Source organism: Monosiga brevicollis, genomic scaffold (assembly GCF_000002865.3).
Source record: "Monosiga brevicollis MX1 MONBRscaffold_9 genomic scaffold, whole genome shotgun sequence".
In the NCBI taxonomy this organism is placed as follows: Eukaryota; class Choanoflagellata; order Craspedida; family Salpingoecidae; genus Monosiga; species Monosiga brevicollis.
The window spans coordinates 300,556-322,501 of NW_001865046.1; the positions used below are offsets into that span (position 1 = coordinate 300,556).

General features: G+C 55.1%; 5 protein-coding genes across 5 annotated transcripts in view; 3 read left to right on the plus strand and 2 right to left on the minus strand.

Moving 5' to 3' along the window:
* MONBRDRAFT_36937 (uncharacterized protein) overlaps nucleotides 1–1,330 on the plus strand; it is a 3,951-nt gene extending 2,621 nt beyond the window's left edge. Inside the window, exons 12-15 of the mRNA XM_001745445.1 lie at nucleotides 193–317; nucleotides 559–641; nucleotides 740–782; nucleotides 926–1,330. Of these exons, the coding sequence (XP_001745497.1) occupies nucleotides 193–317; nucleotides 559–641; nucleotides 740–782; nucleotides 926–1,258 (584 nt within the window). The 3' untranslated portion in view covers nucleotides 1,259–1,330. The remainder of the gene's footprint in view (nucleotides 1–192; nucleotides 318–558; nucleotides 642–739; nucleotides 783–925) is intronic.
* Nucleotides 1,331–1,826: 496 nt separating this feature from the next.
* MONBRDRAFT_25139 (uncharacterized protein) lies at nucleotides 1,827–6,233 on the plus strand (the record flags this gene model as incomplete). Its single annotated transcript, XM_001745446.1, has 19 exons — nucleotides 1,827–1,940; nucleotides 2,016–2,132; nucleotides 2,220–2,649; nucleotides 2,766–2,833; nucleotides 2,973–3,197; nucleotides 3,296–3,628; nucleotides 3,755–3,820; nucleotides 3,910–3,978; nucleotides 4,097–4,237; nucleotides 4,332–4,370; nucleotides 4,479–4,592; nucleotides 4,724–4,819; nucleotides 4,965–5,084; nucleotides 5,164–5,280; nucleotides 5,396–5,452; nucleotides 5,566–5,655; nucleotides 5,772–5,832; nucleotides 5,939–5,994; nucleotides 6,093–6,233. The coding sequence occupies 19 exons, from the start codon at nucleotides 1,827–1,829 to the stop codon at nucleotides 6,231–6,233; spliced, it is 2,454 nt and encodes an 817-aa protein (XP_001745498.1).
* A 676-nt stretch (nucleotides 6,234–6,909) lies between these two features.
* MONBRDRAFT_36938 (uncharacterized protein) lies at nucleotides 6,910–8,057 on the minus strand (the record flags this gene model as incomplete). Its single annotated transcript, XM_001745591.1, has 1 exon — nucleotides 6,910–8,057. The coding sequence occupies exon 1, from the start codon at nucleotides 7,927–7,929 to the stop codon at nucleotides 6,910–6,912; it is 1,020 nt and encodes a 339-aa protein (XP_001745643.1). The 5' UTR covers nucleotides 7,930–8,057.
* Nucleotides 8,058–9,207: 1,150 nt separating this feature from the next.
* Nucleotides 9,208–13,956, plus strand: MONBRDRAFT_36939 (uncharacterized protein; the record flags this gene model as incomplete). Its single annotated transcript, XM_001745447.1, has 10 exons — nucleotides 9,208–9,362; nucleotides 9,466–9,947; nucleotides 10,126–10,450; nucleotides 10,555–10,630; nucleotides 10,759–12,257; nucleotides 12,406–12,685; nucleotides 12,852–12,944; nucleotides 13,036–13,155; nucleotides 13,272–13,619; nucleotides 13,742–13,956. The coding sequence occupies 10 exons, from the start codon at nucleotides 9,208–9,210 to the stop codon at nucleotides 13,880–13,882; spliced, it is 3,519 nt and encodes a 1,172-aa protein (XP_001745499.1). The 3' UTR covers nucleotides 13,883–13,956.
* A 47-nt stretch (nucleotides 13,957–14,003) lies between these two features.
* Nucleotides 14,004–21,488, minus strand: MONBRDRAFT_7936 (uncharacterized protein; the record flags this gene model as incomplete). Its single annotated transcript, XM_001745592.1, has 7 exons — nucleotides 14,004–14,672; nucleotides 14,981–15,192; nucleotides 15,388–15,421; nucleotides 15,624–15,767; nucleotides 16,097–20,065; nucleotides 21,248–21,328; nucleotides 21,417–21,488. 7 exons carry the CDS (start codon nucleotides 21,486–21,488, stop codon nucleotides 14,004–14,006), a joined length of 5,181 nt encoding a protein of 1,726 aa, XP_001745644.1.
* Nucleotides 21,489–21,946: the final 458 nt, after the last annotated feature.

Below are 21,946 nucleotides of genomic sequence, written 5' to 3' on the forward strand. Positions count from 1 at the left end.
TGGATTTCATGTTTGCCAGTAAGCACACACACCCTTTTCCCAAAAATTTTTTTTTTTTTTTTTTTTTTTTTTTTTTTTTTTTTTTTTTTTTTGGGGGGGGGGGGGGGAGGGGGAAGTGCGTGTGTAAGTGGTACTTTGTCTGCTTTTGATGCTTGGGGCGTGTTCACGTTGCCACTTGTGTCATGCGCGCAGATCACGAGGTCTTGTTCAGCTATGAGGAGGCTATCGGCTTTTGCATCGGCACCAATGTTGTGGACAAGGATGGTGTTACGGCTGCCGCTGTGGCTGCTGAGATGGCCCTCTTCCTGGCTGCAGAGGTTAGTCGCCCTCTAAAGCTCCTGTTTCGTGATTTATTCGCTCCGTGTTTCTCTTGTCTCTCTGCTGCTGCTGCTGCTGCTCGGTCTCGGAGCACCCGCCTCGAAAACCGTTCAAAATGATGTGGTTTTAGTCTCTGTTGTCGCATCCATTCGTGAATGGCCCTTCGTTTCCGGCTGTGACCCCGCATCACCCGCCGCCTACACTGCCTCATGCCCTCTTCCTCGCGCTGGTGTTTGACAGGACAAGACACTGGTGAACAAGCTGGAAGAACTGTATGCCCTCTATGGCTACCACGCCACTTTCAACTCATACTACATCTGCCAGTGCGTCCTTTTGCCTCGCTGCTGCTGCCGCCAACATTGGTCTTGCTTGATCTGGATGATGCCCTTCATTACTGCTTGATCTATTTGTTCCATCACAGTGACAAGATGATTATTGACCGCATCTTTGGCAATATTCGCAAGGTAGGCTCAGCTGAAAAACTTCCGCCCGCTCATCTTACCATGACAAGCCTGATGTTTGGTGTCAGAGAGCCAGAACACTTCCGCCGCTACCGCGCCTCACGCCCCTCCCGCCCCTCCCGCCTCTTTGATCATCAAATACGCAGGATGGGCGTTACCCAGACAAGCTGGCGGGCGTGCCTGTGCGGGCGGTGCGCGACGTGACCATGGGCTTTGACAGTAGTCAGCCCGACCACGTGTCGCGCCTGCCCGTGCAATCGGGTCACATGATCACCTTTGTGCTTGAAAATAACCTGACCATCACCTTCCGCACCAGTGGCACAGAGCCCAAGATTAAGTTTTATAGCGAGCTCATCTCCTCGGGCTCCACTGCCAGCGAGCGCCAAGCGGTGGACGAACAGCTGCGCAGCTTGGTAACCCGCACAGTCGAGGATTTGATGCAGCCTGCCATCAACGGCCTTGTACCCAAGAAGGATTAAGCATGCCGATGAGCCATGCGCCCGCGTTCTCTTCAAGCTTGAGAATGAAGACGAATTCAAACCCCGACTATCAGAGGTTGCTCTGCTTATAGAGGTTGCTCTGCTTGACGATGAAACACAAGAAGATACTTTTCATGTCGAAACATGTTTGTCATGCATGTTCGCATTGACCGTTTCATGATTGTGTGACGTTCTTCTCTCTCTCTCTCTCACCCTCTCTGATGGTGATGGGCTACAACAACAAGCACATGGGCTGCAACGTTTACGTGTGAGCGTAAGTGTATTTTTGACCGTTTTTGGCGCTGAAGCTCAGTAAGTTTTGGCGGGAAAAAATAACAATGTTCGCGCTGGAACGAGACGGTCGAGACGGTGTAAGGCTGTTTCCCCCTGCTCCCACGGCTCACAGGTGAATGCTTATGCCCACCGATCACTCTTGTACCACAGCGGAGAAGATTGCATTTTTTTTTGCTCCACCCATTGGCTCTGCCGCTTTGCATTTCTGTCTGGGCTTGGGCTGCGTTGATGACAATACTTTGCCCATCGGTCCGCCCACGCGAGACGTCAAGCCATGGCGACCAGTGATGGCGGCACACAACCGCCGGTGATTACCGACGCCATGATTGCGGAGGAGGAACGCTTGCGTCAACAGAGCGAGGCCTCGCTCGAGTCAGAGCGCGCAAAGGTTGGTCTCAATACCACGACGCGCCTCTGCTGGTTTTCCAACTCACGGACGTGCATGCTCTGCGCCACTGCCCAGGCACGGGAAGAGTATGACGACATGGTTCAGCAGCAGCGCTTTGCGCGCCTCAAGCATCTTCTGGAGCGGAGCTCCCTGTACACTGACTTTCTCTACAAGCGCATGCAAGCACAGAAGGTGCGTTGCCCTTGGTGTGTTTGGCGGGCCATCCCTTTGGCGGGCCATCCCTTCTCTTTCACTGATTCGACTGGCCGCTTCACACAGGAGGAGGAAGCACGGCGCAAGGCGAAAAAACAGAATAAGGAGAAAAAAGCAGACGATGGCCCCAAGGCTTCAACCGCTCCCACCACGCGCCAACACGAGACGTCCTCTGGCGCTGGTGGCAAGCGCACGGCGACGCGGAACGGCGCTCCAGCTGCCAAGAGTGGCAAGACCAATCGCCCAGCGCACGCTGGCAAAAATCGCGCGCTGCGCGATGATGGCAACTATAAAATCACGGATTACGTCAAAGAGGACGTCATGGAGGAGGCACACGAGACCCATCAAGATGATGCTGTGATGGACGTTGACAACACCAATGCAGCCCATCACGAACAACCCGCCCTGGTGACGGGTGGCCGCTTGCGTCCCTATCAAATTGCAGGGGTTGATTGGCTTAAGGCGCTTTTTGAAAATGGCCTCAATGGCATCTTAGGTAGGCTGAAACACGCCATTACAATCAGATTATAGCCATGCACTGGTGCAATCCAATGAACTGCGGCCCGTCGATGTGCGCAAACTAACGTTGCGTTGCCGTTTGTACCCATGTAGCCGACGAGATGGGTCTAGGCAAAACCCTGCAAACCATTTCATTCTTTGCCCATCTCTACCAGCACAAGGTCAGGCAGCAATGACATCCGACCAGCAGACCTGCACAGACCTCTTCCTCTTGGCGGCTCCTCTTTCTCCCTCTCTCTCAAGCTCTCAAGCTCTCATGCTCTCTCTCGCACAATGATGGCATGACTCTGGCTTTTCCAGGTGCGCGGCCCCTATTTGGTGGTGGCACCCCTCTCAACACTCAGCAACTGGCACCGCGAGTTTAGCAAGTGGGCGCCCTCGATTCCCGTCGTGTTTTACCATGGTCACCCAGATGAGCGTGCTCAATTGCGTCGCCAAATCATGAAGCAAAATAATGAACTCAAGTCATTTGCCACCGTCATCACCAGCTACGAAATCGTTATGCGGGATCGCCGCTTCCTGCAGGTGAGATGCTAGCCGGGTTTTGGGGGGCCTTTGCCGATTGACGTCATGGTTCGAATTTGCCGCAACTCACTTTGAGGTGATTATCAACGCACAACTAGAATTTGGCGTGGAAATACATTGTGGTTGACGAAGGCCATCGGCTCAAGAACCTCAATTGCCGCTTGATCAAGGAACTGAAATCCTACCAATCGGCCAATCGCCTGCTTTTGACGGGCACCCCGCTACAGAACAATCTTTCCGAACTCTGGTCTTTGCTCAATTTCCTGCTTCCAGATATCTTTGATGATTTGGACAGTTTCCAGCGCTGGTTTGATTTTTCCGACATGGAGGGAGAGGACGCACAATCCGCGCTCATTGCCAAGGAGCAGGAAGACCAAGTGCTTGGCAAACTTCACCAGATCCTGCAGCCCTTTGTCCTCCGCCGCCTCAAGGTCTGTGGGCTCGTGTTGATCCCGCCTTTTCATTTTGCTTTTTCTGTTCGCTCTGTCTGTTTTTCTCCTTCGCCCCTTCTTTATTTCGCATGAAACGCGCTATCTCTTAACTGCGCGCCTGTCTAGACGGACGTTGAAGTGGACATTCCTCCCAAGAAAGAAATTGTTTTGTACGCCCCCCTCACACCCAAGGTGCGAGTGCTTGCCTCACAGAGACCTGGCCCGCGCCCCACGTCGCATGATCGCCATTCTCACCTGCCTGCTCTCTGATCTGTACATAGCAATCAGAATTATACACTTCGATCTTGGATAGCACCATCATGGAGTCGATTCATAAGAGCGGCACCACGGTACCGAGCCCATATTCCATCTCGTTTTATTTGGCATTCCTTTTTCTCCCCTTGATGCGCATACCAACCTGCTGCGCAACCTCACTCCATGCTCAAACTTTTATGGCTGTCTTTATAGGATACGCCTTCTTCCGACCAGAGCTCGGATGGTCGCTCCTCTCCACAATTGAATCGCCAGCGAGCTGCCAAGTCGAAAAAGAATTATCGCGAGTTGAGCGAAACGGATTTTTTCAATCGTGCCCGCGAGGCGCCCGATTATGTTAGCCGTTTTGTCTGCTGCTGACCCGGCGTGCTCCGGTCGGGATCGCGCACATGCTCTCACCGCTGCCAAATGTCTGCCTTGCTTGTTACAGCTTCCAGAGGCCAAGCCTGCCACGCTTTCCCGGGCTGAGGTACCAGCTTGACCACACGCTCACGCACGCGTTTTTTCGCCCCCCCGGTGGCTGGGTGTGGCCCACATCTCATTCGTCATTGTCGGTGTTTCATCATCACGTCTGCAGCTGGCCCAGCGCAACAGCTCGGCAGTTGTCAACGTCAGCTTACAAAATCGACTCATGCAGCTGCGTAAGGTCTGCAACCACCCCTACCTTATCGAATACCCGCTAACGGCCACGGTGAGACTGCCTTGTCATCGACGTGTGTGTAGCTATCATCTATACCGTATTTGCCGGTGTCATCAAAATCATGTACCATCATGCTGCATCTCGCATTCCTAATCGATGCATGGCGACATGGCCGTGTGCAGGGGGACTATCGCATCGATGAAGCCTTGGTGCAACAAGGTGGAAAGCTCAAGATTTTGGACCAACTGCTACCGCGCATCAAGGCGGAGGGCCGTAAGGTGCGCCCCTGGCCCAAAACGTCGCCTCAACAAAGCTCTTGCCACGCAATGCCACACAATGCTCACTGCGTGAACGTCGTTGACATCACGCGCCCCGCTGGCTACGACGCTCGCTCACATGGTGGTTTGCGGCTGCATGATCCAGGTCTTAATCTTCTCACAGATGACCAAAATGTTGGACATTCTGCAAGACTACTGCTGGTTGCGGGATTACGGCTTTGTGCGCCTTGACGGCTCTGTGCACTACACGGAGCGCGAGGAAGCGGTGAGCTGGCGGTCTCGTTTCTAATGACTCCGCCTGCCAGACGGTGCTCACTTTTTCCTTTTTTTTTTTTTTTTTAAAGCTGGATAAGTTTGCCAAGGATTCTGATACCTTTATTTTTCTTCTCTCTACGCGTGCCGGCGGCCTGGGTCTCAACCTTGTCAGTGCCGACACATGCATCATTTACGACAGTGACTGGGTAAGCAGGAGCCTGTTGGTCGTGTAGGCGACGGCGAAAATTAGTAAGACTGAATCGGCACAAGTTCGCCTTGCTCATGTACTGCTCTGGCACATGATGTTTTTGGTTTGTTTAGAACCCACAGCAAGACTTGCAGGCGCAGGACCGCTGCCACCGCATCGGTCAACGCAACGTTGGTGGCGGTTTTTGACATGATGCTTCGCCTCTCTGCCAATCATCAGCTTGTATGACGTATCGAGCTGACGCGTTGTTGCTTTTGGTGTGTTTGCTTTCCTTCATTTTTAGCCGGTTATCATTTATCGACTCATCACTGCAAACACGGTGGATCAACGCATCCTGGAGCGGGCTGAGAGCAAGCGACGCCTCGAAAAGATGGTGAGTGAGGGGCAAACTATTCCTCGCGGGATCGTTTTGTTTGAATCCCCTTGTTCTATCCTTTTCGAGATGAAGCGTCACAAGCATGCCCTCAATCGTGCAACCCCCTCGCTTAGGTCATGCACAAGGGCCGCTTCAAAGGCAAGGGCAAGGAAGTCAACCAGCTTGCAGCCGATGGTACGTTCGACTCCAAAGGGCTTTTGGGTGCATGCGTCCGCTTGCATCGCCTTCTCATGGCAACATGGGCACCTTGTTGGTGTTGTGGTCAACCATGCTTGCGCAGAGCTGCTCGAGCTATTGCAAGACGATGGTCGGGAGGTGTTACACGCTACCGATGCGGTTTGTGACCTGTCTTCTCCTGCTCAGGCACACAGTCGTGTTTGACTTTGTTCTCGTTCTCGTCTCATTGTTGTTCGCTCGGGACACCCAACAAACAGACGGTACTCTCCAAACAAGAGCTGAACCAAGTCTTGGATCGCAGCTTTGGTGATGCTTCGAAAGCCGCAGATGACAAGGTCGCTGAGGGCAAGGCCTTTCGTGTGCTTGATGTGGATCAGGGACGCCAGACCTTGTTTTAGAAGGCTTGGTGCCATTAATCAACTTCCGGTCTTTCTTTTTAAAATTCCCCTGTGTCTGCGTTGCCATTCCAAGCACGCCGTGTCTGTGCTTTCTAGAAAAAAATCCATGGCATTGTCTAACATCCTCCATACTGGTAATTGGCAACCAAACCCTTGGGAGGTCGGACGTAAAGTGATCAGATCAGCCAACTTTTCCCTGCTATCCATGGCACCTTGTTGACATGACAATGTCATTATGTATTGACTTGGACTTTAAAAAAAAAAAGGTCAAAAATTCGGGAAAAATGGATTGCAAAAAGAAGACTTAAAAGAAGGGGGAGGGGGAAGCGGTCAGAGGAACAGGAAGCACGGGTTTGACGCAAACAGAAAGCTAAGGGAAGTAGATCAAAATATAAGGACAAAGTCGGTCACAGGGATATGCGTTTGAAACTACAATATCGTTTGCACACCAACAAATTTGCTGGCAACATGACAAGAAAAAAAAAGGGGGAGGGGGCGCCACGACAGACGAGAACAACAAACGACAGCGCCTGCAGGCCAGGAACATGGACGCCAGACAATTAAAAGCCAGGACAATTAGAAGGCAGGAAGAAGAAGGCAGAGAAAAACCAAAACAAAGCATCGGCAGAGACGACACACAATCTAAAGAAGAACAGAGCTGCATGTGTTTGCCAGATTAATCGTTGTCAATGGTGCGGTGCACGACACGGGTGGCGTCTCCCCCGAGGTTCTTGCGTACATCAGTCAAGGCGCGCACCCAATCGTCAAACACCTGGCGCTCGGTGACAAGAGGATCATCGGTGAAGACCTGCATCTCGAGTTGGTCCCTGTCACCGTACTTGAGGATGAAGGCGGTGTTGTCGGTGCGCTGTGGATAGGAGATTTCATTGAGTTTGCCGAGGTGAACATAGCCAACCTCGGGTCCATCGACACTCTTGTACCAGGAAAGGAGGGCGCCCTCGAGAACAAACCAGAAGCGGTCCAGCTTGACCTTGCGCAGGGACAAGCGACGTCCCAAGGTCTTGACGGCCGAAGCCTTGCGGTCTGGTGGCAGCACAAACCACGCACTCTTATCGCCACGGGGCGGGGCGAAAACGCGCGTCGTAATCTCGACTTCCGGACCGATGGTAACACCAGCTTCGTTGCCAGCCAGAAGGCGGAAAGTGTAGCTAGTTTCAGGTTTGAGCATTTTGACGAGTGTGTGCGTCTTGTCTTTGGGAGGGGACACCTTGATCTCCTTGCCCGAGGAGGAGTCAAAGCCGCTGCTGAATGCTACCCGCGCGGGCATGATCTGGACGCGCAGGTTCAGGAGCACCTGCCCCTGAAAGCTCTGCCATTGAAGTGCCACCTGATCATGGCTGCGCTGCGATAGGTCCTCCTCAAAACCTGCAATAATGGGCTTGACGTTGGGGTCACCGTCATATTCACTGTTGGTGACGGGTTCAGCCGGTGTGTTGGGTACGGGTGTTGGCACTTGCGCGGGTGCCGCAGGTGCGGGTGCGGGTGCAGGTGCGGGTGCGGGTGCAGGTGCAGGTGCGGGGATGGATGTGGATGCTGCTTCAGCACTGGGGCTCTCCTCAAAGGATTCGTCGCCAAAGCCCATCTGTCCTTCGTCAAAGTCCTCCTCAGCCACCTCGTTCTCCTCCTCAAACCCAAATCCAAAGTCGTCAAACTGCTCGTCGAGTTCCTCCGCCATGTTGCAAGTTTGGCGCGACCCGATATCGCACAGCCTCGCACGGCCACGAGACTGTAGTCAAGACAAGTTCCAAAAGCCCAAGAGCAGCACGCGCGTGAATCAGCGCACAGCTGCAGCTCACTCTGTCTGTCAGCAAGGACAAAAACCATGGGCCAAGTTTGAGAGCGAGCGAGCGACGAGAGAGAGAGAGAGAGAAAAGAGTAATCTCCTTGTCAAATAAATCCAGACATCAACATCTGTATACCCAGACCACTGCCTTCATCTCGCCTGCGCGCCCTGTCCCAGCCCGCCTTCCCTGCCGCCGCCACAAGTCGGCAGACCAACCTTGAAAAGCTCCAAAAGTGCCTCCTTCGCCTCCTCCTTCTGTTGCTGTTCAAGACAAATTTAAAACTACACCAATAGGACTATTTGAAGCAAAAGCACGAGAAAGATTTACCTTGTACCACTATGTAAATCGATCGCCATCCTCAAAAACTCGTTTTCCAGAGACATTAACCCGCACTCCCACAAAGCTCTTTTGTCTTTGACCGACACTGACAGCTGGTAGCAAGCGGCTCTGGTCGCGGATGTCAGATGGTAGCATCTGCAGCTTTGCGAGAATGGCTATTGTTTTCACCTTGTTTTGCTGTTGAACGTATAGCATACAAGTGTAACCCTTTTCGCACTTACTTTTGCGACTACCAGTGCCGTTCCTTCTCTTTGTGCTGGTGCCTCGTGTCGCTGGTGCTCGGCAGGCAGCGGGATCGCCGAAATGGCGGCGTCACTGCGAGGCAATGGCCTCTATCTTTATAACCTTACCTTGCAGCATGCATCACAAATTACACATGCTGTACACGGTGTTTTTGCTGGGAACAAGCAGCAGGTATGTCACATAATCTTGCCCTGGCTCGTCTCCGTTGCCTCGGCTGGCAGCCATGAGTGGACTTGCCTCCTCGGTTCATCGGCTCCTCGCTGCTGAGGCCGATGGAGCTCGCTTTCAATCTTCTACAATTTGGCATTTTTGCATTTTCTATTCCAAGCCTTGTGCTCTGCCCCTGACCTCGTCTGGTCCCTGCTCTTTTTTGTACAGTGGATTGCCGCAGCGCATGGCAAGGTCCTCGAGCTTTACCGCCCTGACCCCAACTTGGGCAAGCTGATTCCCGTCTGCAGTACGTCATACTTCTGCCCTGTTTGATTCGTGTATCCGCCGCGACCATTGGCTTTCCAGTGCCTACTGTTAAGCGGAATCAGTGTCATTGCACTGTCCTGTGTGCGCCTTGGCTTCTCGCTCGCCCTGACATGCGGGCCCTCACCTCTTCATTATCCGCCCTCGCCGTGGGGCATTGTGGGTTGATTGCAGCCACTGAGATTTTTGGTCTCATCCGCGACTTGCGGGCTTTCCGCCTCACTGGTGGCACCAAGGACTACCTCATTGTCTCAACCGATTCCGGACGGTTTGTCGCATGCCCCGGGTCCTTGGCGAGTCAAGTCTGATTGGCTCGGCTGAATACGACCCACCTCATATCGCCACCTCATATCGTCCCACACTGCCTATAGCATTACCATTTTGCAGTACGATGTAACTGCCAACAAGTTGGAGCGCGTGCATATGGAAACCTTTGGCAAATCAGGTTGCCGACGCATTGTGCCAGGCCAATATCTGGCCACAGACCCCAAGGGCCGTGCCGTTATGGTTGGCGCCGTGGAAAAGCAAAAGCTTGTCTATATTCTCAATCGCGATGCAGCAGCACGCCTCACAATTTCCTCGCCCCTCGAGGCCCACAAGGGACATTCTCTGGTCTACGATATGGTTGGCGTCGACGTCGGCTTTGAGAATCCTCTTTTTGCCTGTCTCGAGCTGGACTACGAGGACGTTGATGAGGACCCATCTGGCGAGGCCCTGGAGCTCTTGGCCCAGACCCTGGTGTTTTACGAGCTTGATCTTGGTCTCAATCACGTCGTTAGGAAGGAAAGCATTGAGCTCGACTCATTTGCCAACAAGCTGATCCCGGTTCCAGGTGGAGCGGACGGTCCTTCAGGTGCGCACGCTTGGCTTCGTCTCGCCAATAGCGTCTTGGGCTCATCAACAAGAGGGGCCGCACGGTGAACCACGGAGCTGCTAGGCTCCGAATAAAAAGAAGAATGGAGGGATCTGTCGCCCCTCGCCCGTGAGGATCCGACCTTGTTTCACGCGCACCCTTCTCTCTTTGTCGGCAGGCGTGCTTGTGTGTGGAGATGGACAGATCACTTGGCGCACCGTTGGCGAGCACACACCCATTTCCGTGTCGATTCCGCGCCGCCTGGACCCGTTTCGCCAACCCCGCTCTACCATCATCAACGCTTTTTGCATGCACAAAACCAAGAAGACTTTTTTCTTCCTGCTACAAACAGAGGAAGGCGATCTGTTCAAGCTCACCATGGTGCACGATGAGGATGAGGTCCAGGGCATGATTCTCAAGTATTTCGATACAGTTCCCGTGGCCAAGTCCATGGTCCTGCTCAAAATTGGCCTTCTCTTCATTGCTTCGGAGCACGGCGACCAGTGCGTGCTGATGCCTTCTCACCCCCCTTTGACTCTTGTTTGCTGGCTTGCTCAGCCCAGCTGCATCCATCTCACCACCCATGCTTTTTTACGCACGACCACAGCCAATTGTACCAGATTGCCCAGCTGGGTGATAACAAGGACGAGCCCTCGTTTTTAAGTACCGAACCGGAGGACAAAGTCCGTTGCATCTTGACCTTCATTGAGCTCCTTCTTTCCTCTTTTTGTTTTTTCTGTCTTGTCCCTTTCCCCTCCCCTATTGCCGTGGTGTACCCGTTCTCACAGCTCCGTCGGTGCTCTACTCGCAGGTTTTGTACTTTCGCCCCCGTCCACTTTTGAACCTGGCACCCTTGGATGTGATCGAGTCTCTCGCGCCCGTCATGGACTGCCAGCTGGCCGATGCTGGCCAGCAGGACGGGCCTCAACTCTATGCACTCTGTGGCCGTGGCAGTGGTTCGTCGCTTCGGGTGCTCCGCCACGGGCTTGAAGTCTCTGCCATGGCCGAGTCACCGCTACCTGGCAATCCATCGGCTGTCTGGAGCGTGAAGCGCCACGTTGAGGATGAAGCTGACACATACATTGTCATGTCTTTTGTGGACGCCACCCTCGTGCTGGGTATTGGTGAAACAGTCGAGGAAGTCACGGACAGCGGGTTCCTTGGTTCTGTGGCCACGCTCAGCGCTTCGCGCATCGGCGACGATGCCCTCCTGCAGATCCACGCCATGGGTATTCGCCACATCCTGCACGATGGTCGCATCAACGAATGGAAGGCCCCTGATCGCACCAAAATTTCCCACTGTGCCGTGAACGAACGCCAAGCGGTTGTTGCCCTGAGCAACGGCGAGCTTGTCTATTTTGAGTTGGATCGTAGCGGCCAGCTCATTGAGCATTCAGAGCGCGTGGAAATGTCCAGTCAGGTGACAGCACTGGCCCTTGCACCCATCCCTGAAGGCGCACAAACCGCCCGCTTCTTGGCACTTGGTCTTGATGATCAGACCGTCCGTCTCATGTCCCTGGACAAGAGCGACTGCCTGGCTCCGTTGAGCATGCAAGCCCTTCCCGGTGCGGCTGCTAGTCTGTGCATGGTCGAGGTGCGTGGTACTCACGGCGAGCCCTCAGGCCTCAGCCTGGCCATCGGCCTGGGAAACGGTGTCTTGATGCGCTCGCGCGTCGATACCCTGACGGCCGATCTATCGGATACCCGCACACGCTATCTTGGCGCGCGTGCTGTCAAGCTTTTCCCCGTCAAAGTGGCGGAGGAACCTGCAGTCTTGGCCCTTTCCACCAAGCCATGGCTGAGTTACCGCTATCAAGGGCACTCACGTATCACCCCCTTGTCCTACGACGCGCTGGAGTATGCATCCGCCTTTAGTTCAGACCAGTGTCCCGAAGGCGTTGCAGCAGTGGCTGGCAACACTTTGCGCATTTTTGCTTTTGAAAAGCTGGGCCAGGTTTTCCATCAAAATTCCATCCCCCTCGAGTACACCGGCCGGCGCCTCCTTCTCGATCCCGAAGCCTCGCTGGCCTTTATCGCTGAAGGCGACCAGGGCTGCCTGTCCGTCACTGCCAAGGCCGAGCGGCTGAGCCGCATTGCTTCGCATCAAGCAGGCACGGCAATGGCGGAACAAACCGACCCTCAAGAGGATCTTACGAGTCCAGCTGCTTTGGCCGAACCTTTGGATGTAAAGCAGTTTGGTCAGTCATATGCTGGCGACAACTTGTGGGCCAGCAATATTCGCGTCGTAAACTTGGCACAGGGCGAGACGACCTGCCTCGTTCCCTTGGCTCAAGATGAGATGGTTATGAGGTTGGTCTTCCCCCCTTCTCCCCGATTTCTCAAATGGACATGGGATCTTGCCTCCCAACGCATTTTGCAAAATTGCGAATTTTGTCTGGGCTATCATACGCGCTGTGATTCTCATAGTCCCCATTCTTGAACCTGTGGTCATTTGCAGCCTCGCGCGGGTTCGTTTCGCTTCATCGCCTAACGACAAGCACATTGTCGCTGGCGTGGTCAAGGGCTGGAAGCCCAAGCAACAGAGTATGGACGGCGCATTCCTCTTGACGTTCCAGGTCCAAGGCGATCAAGTCGTGCTGTTGCACCGCACTGCCGTGGATGGTGGCCTTCCCTGTGCTCTTGCTGAGTTTGCTGGTAAAGTCTTGGCTGGTGTTGGCAATACACTCCGCATCTTTGATCTTGGCAAGAAAAAGCTTCTGCTCAAGACCGAAAATAGGGTAAGTTGCAACGTGGATGCATGTATCACGTCGTTTGCTACAGTTGCATTCGAGTGCAAACAGCAGTTCGATGGCTGGCTCACCGTGGTCGTGTGTGTGTGTGTGTGTGTGTGTGTGTGTGTGTGTGTGTGTGTGTTTCAATGATTTTTTTTTTTTCAATGCTCAGCAACTCCCCAGCCAAGTCGTTCACATCACAACGATGGGCACGCGCATTTGTGCGGCTGATCAAAAACACTCCTTCGTCTGGCTCAAGTACAAGGTGGGGCGCTGCCGCGTAACGCCACGGGCATGGTATCGGTTTTTGTCTCCCGTTTGAGCCTCACCACCTTTTTTCAATTCATCATTTCTAGCCAGCTGAGAACGCCTTGACCATCTTTGCAGATGATACCAATCCACGATGGTGCACGCGTGGCGTGTTGCTTGACTACCAGACCGTGGCAGGAGCAGACAAGTTCGGCAATTTTGTCGTGGTGCGTACCTTCTCAAGCTTCCTTTGAATAGTGCCAGGCGCCTTTTTCCCGTTTTTTTTTTCCTTCTCACCGATGGCTCTTTGTTCAAATTCCTCATGGGACTTTTGTTTACGCAGGCACGATTGGGCACAGACCTTACGGATCAGATTGACGATGATCCAACGGGCTCAAAGGCATTTTGGAGTCGCGGTATCTTGAATGGTGCCTCTCAAAAGATGGACATTCTGTGTAACTATCACGTGGGAGAGACAATTCTGTCGCTGCAAAAAGTAACGCTGGTTCCTGGCGGTGCTGAGTGCATACTCTACACGACCATGTCGGGCGGGATTGGCTTGTTTCTTCCCTTTTCGAACCGAGATGACTTTGAGTTTTTCACAAGTTTGGAGCTCCATCTGCGCCAGGAGCATGCGCCCTTGTGTGGCCGTGACCATCTGCACTATCGTTCGGCGTACTTCCCAGTCAAAGTATGTGTTTTGTCAACTGTACATCACCTTGATGTATTTGCAGATTGTCTGGAAGTGCCTTGGCACTGTCATTGCAACTGGTGAAGCTTATCGCCGCTCATTTGACTTGCTTTTTCTGGTAGTCGGTGATTGACGGAGACTTGTGCGAGCAGTATCCCCTCCTGTCTGCATCCGTCAAAAATGAGGTTGCAGAAGGGCTTGAGCGACCGACCACTGACGTTATCAAGAAGATCGAGGATATTCGCAATCGCTTTGCATTCTAAGCATGGAATTGTTCCACTGATTGTTTGCTTTCTTTGCATCACATGGAGTCCTGTCAAAAAATCAAAACTTCTCGAAAAAAGAAATGGACACAGAAACAAGAAAGAGGCATGTCATCGAAACTCAGACAACGCTATAAGACTGATGATAAACGCCATCCTCGGGGTCAAGTACAATGTAGTCTTCACTCGGATCAAGTGTCAAGAAAGCATCCACAGTTGACGCAGAGCCACATTCAGAATACACGGAGGTTGGGCGTGACAGACGATACGGGTTTGGTACCACATAATCGGGCAAATCCACCGTAGGCTGAAGAGTGTGCACCACAGGCACACCTATCTTCTCAGGCCTGATAACCGGTCGGCTTGAGCGACCATGGTTGGAGCGACTGAGCAGATCCATATCTGCAGCGCCACTCTTGAATCTGCTCGAGACTTCGTGAAGAAGGCTCGAAAGGGCTTCAAAAGTAGGACGATGGCGCGCCTTGAGGGCAAAGGCCTGGAGCATGATGCCATAAACGGCGTCCGGGCAGTCCTCGGGCTGGGACAAACGAAGCCCCCCAACCACCGACGCCGCGACCTGCTCGTTCGTCTGCCCCGGATAGGGCATGCCGCCGTGGGTAAAGAGCTCGTACAACAGCACCCCAAAGCTCCACACGTCCGACGCATACGAGAAGACACCGCTGCTAATCACCTCGGGTGCCAGCCATCGCATGGGCAACCCCTCCTGACACGAGTCCACAAATGTCTCCTGGGACTTGTCCAACAATACGCCCAAGCCAAAGTCACCAATCTACGCAATCCAGGCCAACATTTCGCGCAATAGGTGGAAAGCGAGACACAGAAGGGGGTTGAGACGAGGAGAGAGACAGAGACAGAGACAGAGACAGAGAGCCAAAAAAAGAAAAGAAAAGAAAAAAAAAAGCAAAGGAGGAATCATTGTGAGAGAGCCGCAGGACAAGAACCAAAAGGGGTTTACAAGCATGGACCCGCCAAGGAGGATCAGCCCGGGACAGACCCAGGTCGAACAAGGCGAGGAGCATGGCAAGCAAGCAGAGGTTTGTGTTGTACAAACGCGCGAAAGCGTGTGCGCAACCGTACCTTGGGCACAAGACGACGGCTCACAAACACATTGCGAGCTGCCAGATCACGATGGACGATGCGCAGCTCGCTCACAAAGGCCATGCCCGAGGCAATGCCTTCCGCAATGTCGCACAACCTGGGCAGACTCAAGCCCCCATCCTCGATGTTGCTGTTGCTGCTCGGTTTGTGCTCGTGCAGGTAGTCGCGGAGGTTGCCCAGAGGCATCAGCTCTACACACGTACAGGCACATACGGGCACAGATGTACAGGCACACACACACACATATACAGGCACATACGGGCACAAACATACACACACAGGCACATGCATGCAGGCATAGCAGCGCCAGGAAGAGGGAGAAGACGTGAGAAGGGGGTCGCGTCAAGCATGGACCAAGGCGAGCCTCAACCACGACAGTCACGTACCAGTGGCCAGCATCATCGGGCTTTCTTGAGTCACCTGGCCACAAATTGTCAAGACCTAACGCCGACACCGGCAACACGCGCCCCCCCGCCAAACGAAAGCAGACAGGCAACAACACGCCACGATGTGAGAATCCATTCGTGTATGCGCGGGTCAAAGCACACGTGCGAAAGCTTGGCAAGTGTCGTCAAAAAACGACGCCTCCTTGCTCATCCACCCAGAGCCCGATGGAACGTACATTGCGATGCGGCCCAGCGCGGTGAAGCAGCTTCATAATGTGCATCTCAAATGCAAACTGTCGCTGTTGACGTGAGCCATGACCCCGAGTCAGCATCTTGACAGCCACGGGCACTCCCGCTTCACTGCCGTGGCTCTTAAGCACCTAAAAGCACGCACATGCCGCACAGCGCAGCATGCATGCAAACACACACACACACACACACACACACACACACACACACACACACACACACACACACACACACACACACACACACACACACACACACACACAAGCAAACAGACAACAGATCATCGCAGATACACCGTGTCAGCAAGGCTTGAGACATCCCTACTCGAGCAAAGTGGGCACCCCGCACCCCGCACCCCGCTGCCACTCACTCAAGCCTTCGATGGGGCCCAACCTCAGCCTCGAATCACACCCACCCAGTGTCACACCCACCATCACGCATCACCAAGACCCAAACTTACCGCTTGCACCACTTGGCCATACGCGCCTTTGCCCAGCTCCTTGCCAAGGACAATGTCTGCCACATCCACCTCATACTCGTCTGCCTGCGGCTTAAAGTCTTGCAGCAGGCGTTGAGCCCGTCGGCGGTGACGCACCACCGCCAAGCCAAGCAAAAGCAGCACCGCAACCGCCAACACGGGTAGCAACCTGGTCCCCGTCAGCGACCACGGGTCCTCCCCGTCCGAACGGCTTGCCTCAATCTCCGTCGCCACCAGGCTCCAGTCACTCCAGCCAGCCGCGGTACGGGCTCGGACCTGATACACGTCGTCTGGGCTGGTGGTCCAAAGGCCAAGCTCCGTTGCGTTGCCGCTCGTGTTGGTGCGCATGCCGCTCTGATTCAAGTTGATACCGACCTCATAGCCCACGAGGATGCCATTGACCTCGGCAGGCATGTCCCACACCAGGCTCACATTGTATTGGTTCTTGCCAGCCACAAGCTTCCGCTGCACCTGCACGTGGCGTGGGGCTGAGGGTGAGGCCTCTGGGGTCATGAAGGACATGGCCATGACTGGGCCGGCCCCCGCTGAAGTGGCAGCCGAGACCTCCAAGGTGTACTGAGTGTAGGGAAGCAGGTTGCCCAGGGCCAGCTCGCGAGCCAACAAGGCCCCGCCCTCGCTGAGCTCCGCTGTGCTGTTCGCCGTGCCGTTCTGCACGCTGCCGCTACGCTCGGTGCTTCCGGTCACCGTGGGACAGGTATGGTCGGCACACGATAGGGACCATGGCCACCGAGTAATGGGGCCATTGGCCACGACGGGGTCATCCAGTTCCAGGGTCAGGCCCCGGGCATGAACCATGGTCCTAGCCACGACGGGCGGCGAGTCTGGCCGAGCCGTGGCCGTCCGAAACACAGTCTCGGCCTGAAGTGGATCGGAAAAGTACCCGTCGCCATCCGAAAGGTATGAGACCAGACGGTATTCGGTGTAGGGTTGTACGCAGGCGGGAGCTGCATCCTCGGTCGAGGTCGGCTGACAAGTCTCTGGAACCAGGGTTGGCGAGGCAGTCGTCAGCTGTGGGCGGTGGGCCGTCGCATTGTCTACCCACTCCACACCAGACAGCTGCTCGAGGCCCACATGCTCGACATAGGCGTCCAGAGAGGCATCGGTGCTGCGCGAATATCCGATGCGGCGTGCCTGTGCAGCAATGCGATCGGCCACAACGCCCATGGTCGGCTTCCCGCGCGCACTGATTGGATGTGGGTCGCTGCGAACAACGTGCTGGCGGCCAGCAATGACAAAGGACGCCTGAACCATGAGCTCCACGTTCTCCCAGTCGTCCACGCAGTTGACGTCGCCCGGTCGGCGACAGCGGTCCACCTTCATGGTGGTTTTGGTGTCCGTGTGGACCTGGCGCCACGAAGTGATGGACGTCAGAATGCGGTTGACCACACTGGTGGCACGGGCAGCGGTCAGTTCAATGGCCTCGAGACCCGGGGCAGCCTGCACACCACGGCGCAGAATGGCGGTGAGAGCATCGGCGTGTTGCTGCGGGGTGGCTTTGCGGAAGAAGAGTGTGTAGAGAATGTCGATGCGTTTGCCAGCCACCTTGGGTGGCTTGACAACGACAACAAACTTCTGCGGGTTGACCAGTGCCTGCTTGATCTGGACGGCGTAGAGCTGTTCGAGCTCATCCTCGCGCTCACGAAGGACGAGGGTATTGATGGGTGCAACCTCGACCAGGCTGGCGGCCGTGATGCTCGACTCGACCAGCATGGCGGCCATGTCCTCGATCGTCACATTGGCCAGGGCCCGCGTCGTCTGATCCAACATGGTGCTGGCCACGTTGACGTTGAGCTGCAGCGTCATGTCCACCTCATTGGCACGGCGGCGCCGGCCAAACTCGTTGTCGTTGCCGTTGTTGTTGCCGTTGTTGTTGTTGTTGTTGTTGTTGCTACGGCTTTGCGGTGCCCAGCTCACCGAGATGTTGGCAAGGCCAAGGCGAGTCGAGATCAGGTTACCGAGCAAGGCCAGAACCTCTGGCGACGCCGCATGCTCGGCGTCCACATCAGTCATCCGCACCGCAAAGCTCTGCTCTGCGGCAGCCGCCGCATCACACGCGCGATCACCATAGGGCCCACCCGCATCGCACAGGACGGCGTTGTTGGTGATGACCATGGGAACACCAGGCTTCAGTGACTTCAATCGTGCATCCACCAGATCAGGATTGCCCGAGAGCTCGATCGAGCTGGCACCGGCCACGCGATCCAAAAAGCCCAAGTGCGTCAAATCAACATTGTTTCGCACGACCAGCCGACCCGCAATAAAAGCCACCTCGTGCAACCGGGCATAGAGCTGACCCTCGGTCAGGGCCGTGGCATCCAGGACCAAATCGCCTTGCACGTACTGGCAGCCATAGGCCAAGCCCTTGAGAACGGTGCTGCTGGTACACGTGCGAGGACAGCTGACGCAGGCGGCCGTGCAGGCGTGACGGCCCGTCCCGGGATCGGCCACGGGGTCGATGAACATGGGGCACACATTGCCTGCCGTACCGTCGGTGCCCAGGGATGTGTTGGCCAGTTCGGCTGGGATGGAAAAGCTGGTCGCCAGGCGTTCATCACTGGCCCACCATAGGGCATTGGTGCGATCCGGGGTGACAACGTGCGCGGCGCGAAGCGGTGTGTTGCTGAGAAGGACGCCGCCGTTGAGAGTGGAGTCGAGGACATCAAGGAGGGAGCTGTTGCTGCTGCCAGCCCCCGTATCGGGCGTGGACAGAGAGCAGTTGATGAGGGCCAGGCTCTCGCCCTGAAGGGTCGAGTTCTTGAGCTTGGCTTGCAGCTTGGCCACGGTGGGGTCGCGACCGGCCACCTGGTTCCGACGCTGCTGAACCAGGCCTTGGTCCGAGCCCTTGAGCAACTGGGCCAAAGTCTCGAGCTCGACATCATGAATGGCGATGAGCTCGAGGTAGCCACCCACCGAGGTCAACGTGTGGAGGAGCTCCTGGACCAGGCCAGGGCTGAGGCTGCCCGAGGCATTGTTGAGGGTGAGACTGCCCAGGAAGGCGACACAATTCAGGTCCAGGATATGAACCAGGCCGGCATCGTCCATGACCTCGAGGGAGGGAGGCAGCGCACTGCAAGCCAGCTTCCGCTCGCAGCGAGCCCCGCTGGTCCAGCCGGGACAGGTACAGGTATAGCTCGGTGTCGGCTGCTCTTGATTCCAGGTACAGGAGCCCGTGTTGAGGCAGGGTTCGCTGGCGCAGGGGTCGAGGGAGATGTTGCAGTAGGGCCCGCTTTGTAGGGCAGTGCACGAGCAAGAGAAGGAGCCAGGCACGTTGTGGCAAGTGGCGCCGTTGGCGCAGGGGTTGAAGGTAGCGCATTCGTCCTGGTCAGTGCGACAGTCGGAGCCGACCCAGCCCGGCATGCAATGACACTGACCCTGGTAGAGGTCGCCGATGCAGGTGCCACCATTGTAGCAGGTCATGAGGGCGCAGGGTTCGGTGATGCAGGTGTAGGATTCCGACGTTTGGACACAGTGCTGGCCTGGAGCCGAACAGTTTGGACAGGGGGAGGTATAGGTGTCGCATGTGGGGCCGCTGTGGTGTTGAGGACAGTCGCACGTGTAGCCGCCGATCGTGTTGGTGCAGCTACCCCCGTTGAGGCATGGGTTGGCCTCGCCATCACACTCGTTCACGTCCGTCTCGCAGTTGCTTCCCGTGTATGTCGCGGGGCAGTCGCACGTGTAGCCACCGATCGTGTTGGTACAGCTGCCCCCGTTGAGGCATGGGCTGACTCCGCGATTACACTCGTTCACGTCCGTCTCGCAGTTGCTTCCCGTGTATGTCGCGGGGCAGTCGCACGTGTAGCCGCCGATCGTGTTGGTGCAGCTACCTCCGTTGAGGCATGGGCTGGCTTCGCCATCACAAGGGTTTTGCCGCATGCAGGCGGAGTCGATGCATGCGAATCCCTCTGGACATTCAATTGAATGCGCGCACCACTGAGAGGAGCAAAATGGAGCTGCAGATCCTCCATCGCAAACACAATATGAATTCACGCAAGCGCCACTTGTGCCGCAGTCAGAACTTTGCCTGCACATTTCTTTGAGGGCTTCACGCGACGCGCGAGGGATCCCCTCGTTGAGAATAAGCACGTCATAAAATTCTCCACGGAAGTTCCAGCCGGTTTCATACACATCACTGGCCACTGAAGATGGAGACGCTATTTTTCATCGTGTAATTGCACAGAAAGTGAGTCCGTCACTCTATGAACTACGGTGCGGTCCTCGAAGCTCAGGGACCTACCCCCAGCAGATGATCTTCGAATGAGGCCTCCAAGCATCCAAGGGCCGTTGTTGGAATAAAAGGCTGTGAATCTCGTAGCAAAGACAGTGACATGAGCACGATTGTTTGTCGATGAGTCATTCTCTATATGGCTGGGGCTCGACGACACACCTGCCGTTGATGCTGTGATGCATTTGGCGTAGCTACCAAAGCCGTAGCATATTTGATTTGGTTTCACAATCAAGTGTCCCTATAATATCAAGTACATTGGGTTTAGGCTTTGGCAGGTCTCGACAGCAAACCGCATCCTTTCGTCTGCACAGACCTGGAAGCGAATGTATAATCCGACAGGCATTCCAATGCAGTCGTCTCTCAATTCAGAGGTGGATGACTCTGAGAAAGCGACGCAGAGCTGTCAAACCGGTTTCAACATGAGTTGGCTTAGCCTGGGCACATAAAAAATCCGCATTGCCTTGCTAAGAGCATACATAGTTGCTGAGGATGAAAAGACCAATGTCTCCGCCTTCGGCAAAGTCGACATATGTCGGCTCGTAGTCGCGCTGTGCTTTTGCGAGGAGTGTGCCATCCGCCGTGGAAAATCTCATGAAATCAAACACCGCTTCAACTAATGTGAGCGCGAATCGCACCAGGAAGTGTGGGTGAGGGAAGGCGAGAGGAGAGAGGAAGAGGAGAGGAGAGACACTGATGATGTGAGACAGAGTTTGGAGAGCTGGAAAGCAACGTACAGGGTTGGTGAAAGACGCTGTGATCAGGAATGAAGACTGCGGTTGTTTGCTGCCATTGAGAGATGGGTAGAGGGTTGAGCAGGCATCAGCTGGATAACACCGCTGAGCAGCAGCCGTAAGATATCTCTAGAATGCCCAGCACCTGCACCGTACCGAGCTGAGGTCTCCTAGATTATGTTGATAGATGCTTGTGTCTGCAGGTGGGCTTCGTGCTGGGTTAAAGCGAAGGAAGAGCTGCAAGACATAACGAGGAAGGTGTGAGGCAGGTGTCTTGGGACCAAGAAGTTGGTTGCCTTTGGCGTTTGAATGTAGCGACACAGACCTCATCTCGCCCAGCATGGACCAACAGGAGCATAGCCAGCGCGATCACGGCGGCGTGTAAAAACCCGGCCATGGCTCGTGTGCTACCGCCCAGCGTCTGGGCCAATCGCGCTGCAGCGGTGGCAATCCTTGACAAGCTGCCACCTCTGGTTGACAAACGAGAGTGCGTCCTGCTCGTGTTCTAGCGCCGAAAACAGACAGGTGGCTGGGGGTGCAGTTGTAGGCGATTAAAAAGGATGTGGCGGAGGTATGATTACTCGAGGAAAAAGAAAGGCTGCTCGCACTCTTGAGCCCAAGTCGTGCAGCGACACAAGAGACCAGTTTGTGTGGGTGCCAAGGCTGCGTGCAGACGTTGCTCCTTGTGGTTTGTATTCCTCTGAGGACAACCCCGACTGTGAAGTTACGCTGCGCAAGAAGCATAGAAGGGCTCAAGCTTGGCAGGGTTGGAGCGGCGTCTCCCCGCTCGTGCAAATGGAACCTGCAACCCCACCTTCCCAGCTGCCCAAACCGCTACATACCTTCACGGCTTTC